This window comes from Mesocricetus auratus, unplaced genomic scaffold, assembly GCF_017639785.1.
Source record: "Mesocricetus auratus isolate SY011 unplaced genomic scaffold, BCM_Maur_2.0 Super-Scaffold_100003, whole genome shotgun sequence".
Classification (NCBI taxonomy): domain Eukaryota; kingdom Metazoa; phylum Chordata; class Mammalia; order Rodentia; family Cricetidae; genus Mesocricetus; species Mesocricetus auratus.
In genome coordinates, this window is record NW_024429188.1 from 21,541,046 (window position 1) to 21,547,804 (window position 6,759).

General features: G+C 46.5%; 1 protein-coding gene across 1 annotated transcript; it reads left to right on the plus strand.

The window, feature by feature from the left end:
- The first annotated feature begins 615 nt into the window (after nt 1-615).
- Nucleotides 616-2,848, plus strand: LOC101831582 (ubiquitin-conjugating enzyme E2 R1). The gene has a single exon (XM_005074241.4). The coding sequence runs from the start codon at nt 923-925 to the stop codon at nt 1,628-1,630; it is 708 nt and encodes a 235-aa protein (XP_005074298.1). The 5' UTR covers nt 616-922; the 3' UTR covers nt 1,631-2,848.
- The last annotated feature ends 3,911 nt before the right edge of the window (nt 2,849-6,759 follow it).

Consider the following 6,759-nt stretch of genomic DNA (forward strand, 5'->3'; position numbering starts at 1 on the left):
GAACACACACACACACACACACGCACGCACGCACGCACGCACGCACAAATATTTTATAAAAACAAATTACAACCACCAGTTTCCTGTGCTTTTTTCATTACACCAACTTCCAAAAATAGCTCTTGTAGACCACGCTGGTCTCAAACCCACAGAGATCCTGCCTCTGCCTCCAAGTGCTGGGATTAAAGGCGTGCGCCACCACCGCCCGGCTAGCTGACAGGTTTCTTAAAATCTATTATTCCATTTAACACCACAATTACCCAATCTTCTGCTATCAGAATCCTTTTATAGCAGTGGTCAGCAAATGATGGTCAATGGATCAAATATAGCCTACTATTTCTGTTAGTACAATTTTCCTGGAATATGGCCACATTTTTAAATAACGACTTTTATTTTTATCTGAAGGAGGATTTTCCTGCACGTATGTTTGTGCACTATGGCGGTTTGAATGAAAATGGTCCCCATAACTTTATATATTTGAGTGCATATTCATCAGGGAATGACACTCCTTAGAAACATTAAGAGGTGTGGCTTTGTTGGAGTAGGTGTAGCCTTGCTGGAAGAAGTACGTCAGCAAAGACGTACGTCAGCAATCGAGGTGGCTGCGGCGCGCAGGCGCATTCGGCGCAGACAGGGCTGGGCCGAAGCGAGCGCAGCGCAGGCAGCGGCGTCAGAGCGAGTGGAGCCTTAGGGGTCTCCCGGTTGGCGGCGGCGGCGGTGCAGAGAGGAAGGCAGCGGTTCTCCCCCTGCCTGCACGCGATCCGGTCTGTCCTGCGAGCTCGCGCCGGGTCCCGCGGCGCGGCGCGGCCCGGCCCCGGTTCCGCGGCCCAGCGCGGCCCTGTTCGGTCCCGCGGCCCAGCCCCAGGCCCCGGGCCTCTCCGCAATCACCGCAACCGCAGCAACCGCTGCCATCGCCATCGCCATGGCCCGGCCACTGGTGCCCAGCTCGCAGAAGGCGCTGCTGCTGGAACTGAAGGAGCTGCAGGAGGAACCGGTGGAAGGCTTTCGGGTGACGCTTGTGGACGAGGGCGACCTGTACAACTGGGAGGTGGCCATCTTCGGGCCCCCCAACACCTACTACGAGGGAGGCTACTTCAAGGCTCGCCTCAAGTTCCCCATCGACTACCCGTACTCCCCACCAGCCTTTCGCTTCCTCACCAAGATGTGGCACCCAAACATCTACGAGACGGGGGACGTGTGCATCTCCATCCTCCACCCCCCAGTTGACGACCCACAGAGCGGAGAGCTGCCTTCAGAGCGGTGGAACCCCACACAGAATGTCAGGACCATCCTCCTGAGCGTGATCTCCCTGCTGAATGAGCCCAACACCTTCTCGCCTGCCAATGTGGACGCCTCAGTGATGTACCGGAAGTGGAAGGAGAGCAAGGGGAAGGACCGCGAGTACACCGACATCATCCGCAAGCAGGTCCTGGGGACCAAGGTAGACGCGGAGCGGGACGGCGTGAAGGTGCCCACCACGCTGGCCGAGTACTGTGTGAAGACCAAGGCGCCGGCGCCCGACGAGGGCTCAGACCTCTTCTACGACGACTACTATGAGGACAGCGAAGTGGAGGAGGCCGACAGCTGCTTTGGGGAGGAAGAGGACGACTCTGGCACCGAGGAGTCTTGACCAGCTTCCCTGAAATAAACTTTCAGATTTTACTTAAAAAAAAAAAAAAGAAGTATGTCACTGGGCATGGACTTTGAAGTCTCAGATGCTTAAGCCAGGTCCAGTTTCTCACTCTGCATGCCACCACACTCCCTGCCATGATGATAATGGACTAAACTTTTGAAACTGCAAGTCAGCCCCAGTTAAATGCTTTCCTTTATAAGAGCTGTCATGGTCGTGGTGTCTTCACAGCAATAGAACACTGACTAAGATGTGCGCTTCATGTGTGTAGTGCCTGTAGAGACCAGAAAAGGGTGTCAGATTTCCCGGAACCGGAGTTATAGACAGTTGTGAACTACCACGTGGTTCCTGGGAATTGAACCCTACTCCTCTGGAAGAGAGCAGCCAGTGTTCGTAACTGCTGAACCTACTCTTCAGACCTATAGTCACATTTAACCTGTGTTGTCTTTTGGGGCTTCAGTGATAGCAGTCTTAACAAATCATTCATCTGGTCTGCAAACTAGAGTGCCAACACCTACCAGATCCATAAAAAGCTTCTTTTGTCAACAGTGGTAGATATAAGTTCTTAAACTGTAAATTTACTTGAAAATGTTAATTAAGCCAGGTGTGGTGGTACATGTTTGCCTGGAAGCCCAGGTCTTGGGAGGCAGGAACAGGAGGGCAAAGAGTTCAATTTCACTCTGAGGTATGCAGAGCGTTAGAGGCCCACCTGTACTTTATGAGAATTTGTCAAGCACGCGCACGTGGGCACAGAGACAGGGAAAGACAGAAACTTGTAAGTGTATTATTGACAATACTGTTGATTTTTCCTTTTAAGTTAATAATTGGACTGGGCATAGTGGCATATATCTTTAATTACAGCACTCAGGAGGCAGAGGTAGGAGGATCTCGGTGAGTTTGAGACCAGCCTGGACTACATAGAGAGTCCAGGACTGCCAGGGCTGCATAGGGAGATCCTGTAAATTGCATTAAATTAGTTATTGCTGTATGTGTTTATATGGTATGTTTTGGGAATTGTGGGTTAAAGTGCACATGTGTAGGCCATAGTAAAACTTTGTCTTCTTTTCTTTATGTGGGCTCTTGTAATTTAATTTAGGTCATCAGGCTTGCACTTTGCCCAAAGCCATCTCACCAGCCTGCTAACTTTTCCGGAGAGAAAAGCTTATGTTATGATTGTATTATGCATTAATTCAAAATGAACCCAATGCATTGATAGAATCTTCATTTTTAATTTTATTTATTGTATGTGTATAGGTGTTTTGTCTGCATGTACGTCTATGCATCACAGGTATGGCTGGTGTCCCTGTATGCCAGAAGAGGATACGAGATACCCTGAGATTGGAATCACAGGCAATTGTGAGCTACCATGTGTGTTCTGGGTGTACTGGGGACTCAAACTCAGGTCCTATCGAAGAGCAGGCTGCAGAAACATATCTCCAGCCCCACATTAACAGGCTCTTTTTTGGTTTTCTACTTTTTTGAGACACGGTTTTTCTGTGTAATAGCCCTGGCTGTCCTGGAACTCATTCTATAGACCAGGCTGACCTTGAACTCAGAGATCTGCCTGCCTCTGCCTCCTAAGTGCTGGAATTAGAGGTGTGTGCCACCATGCCTGGCCACACTGTCAGACTTTTAATGCAGAGACTTTTAATGCAGAGACTTTTAATGAAGATGGCATTGTTTCTGATTTTTGCTTTGCAGAAGAGTTGTATTCACTGTTACAATATGGTGTTTTGGTTAAACAATCTACCCTTTGAGGTACACAGCAAAGGAAGTTTTTGTTTCACTTTCTCTCTTTTAGATGGAGATGGATGTTGCCCTGGTCTTGATCTCTTGAGCTCAAGTGACCCTTCGGCATCATTCTTCTGGGTATCTGATTATGATTCATGCCACTGCACCTGGTAAAAATGCAGATTGTGTTTGTTCTTTCATATTACAACTAATATTGACAGATGATTTCTCTATAGCCCAGGCAGACCTTGAACTTGGAATCCTGCCTCTGTTTCCAAACTTATTAGAATTACAGGCCTGTATATCACCCAGTCCAGAGAATCAGTAGTTTTTCTTATTTAAATTCTCTGAGATTGGGTCTCCCTATGTAGCCCTGGCTGTCCTGGAACTCACTATGTAGATTAGACTCGCCTCAAACTCACATCCATCTCTGCCTTGATTGTGGTGACATCTAAGACTTGCACCACCATGCTCAACAAGTAATAATTTGTTAAGTTACTTGTCCTCTGGACTCTAGTACATAATACGCAAGTTTTATTAGAATCCATTGGTCTGGGCTCAGGGTGTAGCTCAATGGCAGAGCACTAGCCTAGCATGTACAAGACCTTTGATTCTATCTTCAGTGTCTGAAAAAAAGTTTTATTATTCTGTCTTCAACTTTGGATGTAATTCTAACATCCCAATTATGGAAAATTTGGGAAACATTGGTGGAAAGAGCTATGAAAAGGTTTCATTAAAAAATTTTATTTGGCGCTGGAGAGATGGCTCATAGGTTAAGAGCACTGGATGCTCTTTGAGAGGTCCTGAGTTCAGTTCCCAGCAACCGAATGGTGGTTCACAACCATCTGTAATGAGATCTGGTCCCCTCTTCTGGTGTGCAAGCATACATGCAGAACGTTGTACACATAATAAATAAATAAAATCGTTAAAAAATTGTATTTATGTTTATGTGTGTATCTCTGTGGGTGTATGTTGTGGGAACAAGAGACCTTGGCCGGAGGCCCACTTCCCCATAAGCCTGGGAGCAGGCAGCTGTAACCGACCGCAGAGAAGACATGTTTACTAAAACATGTTTACTAAAAACAATCCGGTGCCTGTAAGAAATAAGTTCCTGATAGGGGCTTGCCCACGGGAACACCCTGACCTTGACCTTTCCAATGGCTAACCGCCTCTTCCTGACCCCCAACCCCAGACACTGGTGTCAGGGCAGCCTGGGTAAGAATAGAGCGAGGCCTTCTTGAAGCCTTCTTTCACTGTGTCATCAATCCCGACAACCTCCGCAGATTCTCGGTCACAGGCTGCGCAGTGGACATGGCAGTATGTCACATGTGTGAGGGTGCTATTGGAGAACAGAAGGTATCCGATCCCCTGGAGCTGGTGTTCCAGGCGGTTGTAAGCCACCTGACATGGGTGCTGGGATCTGAACTCAAGTCCTCTGGAAGAACAGCAAGTGCTATTATCCATTGAGCCATCTTTCCAGTCCCTCTTCCTAAAAATTTAAATGTTCCATTTATTATTCCTTTATATCACTGATCTATTCAGCAACTTCTTTATTAAAACTCATTTTTTCGTGAAAAGCTCATTGTTTCATAGATAGCAAATTCTCTTTGGTGTGATAGATTCATTTCATGCATTTTTCTAAAAATGCTAAACAGAAATCCAAGTTTTTTTTTCTAGGAATTAAATATTAGAATAAATTAAGTGATTTTTTTTCGAGACAGGGTTTCTCTGTATTGTCTTGGAGACTGTCCTGGAACTTACTTTGTAGACCAAGCTGGCCTTGAACTCACAGAGATCTGTCTGCCTCTGCCTCCCAAGTGCTGGTATAAAAGGCATGCGCCACCAACGCCTGAAGTGATTTTTTTTCTTTTGGTTTTTACGAGACAGGGTTTCTCTGTATTGTTTTGGAGGCTATTGGTCCAGCCGGGCCTCGAACTCACAGAGACCCGCCTGCCTCTGCCTCCCGAGTGCTGGGATTAAAGGCGTGCGCCACCACCACCCGGCCTGAAGTTAAGTGATTTTTAAGAGATTTATGTATTCTTTATGTGTATGGATGTTTTTGCCTCCATGTCTGTGTACCACATACATGCAGTGTCTGTAGATGCCATAAGAGGGTACTGGATCCCCAGGAACTGGAGTTATAGATGGTTGTTATCCACTATATGGGTGCTAGGAACTGAACCCACATCTTTTGGAAGAGAAATCAGTGCTTTTAAATGCTGAGCCATCTCTCCAGCCTTTGGAATGTTTTAAAAGAATATAATTACTACCATTATTATTAATACTTTTAACAAGTTCTCACATTGTTGCCAAGGCTGGCCTGGTATGCAGTGTGTAACCAAGGCCAGCTTCCATTTGAGGTAATCCTCCTGTCTCCTTGAGTGCTAGGATTGCAAGTAAGCCACTGTCACATAGCTCTTTTCTCAGGACAGAAAAGTCCCTCCTGGAGTGAAGACAGAGGCTCCCAGGATTCAGCAAACTAAGAAAATTTACAAGGCTGGGGAAGCTCAGAGAGTTACAACATTGGGGCCAGGGAACACAGCTCAGGCAGTAAGTGCTTGGGGGTACAAGCTCTAGGAACTGAGTTAGATCCCTAGCATCCATATAAGTATGTGCATTGGGGAGTGGGTGGAGATATGGCTCAATGGTTAAAAGAGCACGGATTGCTCTTCCTGAGGCCCTGGGTTTAATTTCTAGCACCCACATGGCAGCTCACAACTGTCTGTAATTCCAGTTCCAGGGGACCTGACACCTATAGCAAAACACCAATGCACATAAAATAAAAATAAATTTAAAAAATCTGCATGTGGTGAGTTACACTCATAATCCTAGTGCTGGGGAAGCAGGCACAGAAAACTTCCTGGGCCAGCCAGTCCAGCCTAGTCAGTGAGCTCCAGGTTCCAGTGAAGAGACCTGAGGAATGGTATCCAAGGTTGATGTCTTGCCTCTGCACACATGTACACATGCACACCTGCACACACATATGCTACAACCCACAGAGATGAGAATGTACACACATAGTAAATAACAGAAAACCCCTTACAAGATTAACATAGCCCTTCCTAAGCTTCTATAAGCACTAAACGATTAGCTAGGGGATTCTTCCATGCAGTTGCCTGAAAGCTAAAAACAACCAGTGCTCCAGGAATGTGGCTTTGATGAGTGATCACCTATGCTGGGACAGGGGTTGGGGCGGGGGCTTTCCTTGTAATACAACTGCTTTTAGGTCACACATACTCTAATAATTAACCAGAAAAAGTAAACAGATTTGAGTGAAATCATTTCTTTGGTCATCTGCAAACGGATGTTTGTTCATGTTTCCCCAGGCAAAATTGCCACCATGTTTTAAAACAGTCTCAAGTGTGGTGCTGTGGTGGCCCATGGCCTTTAATCCCTGC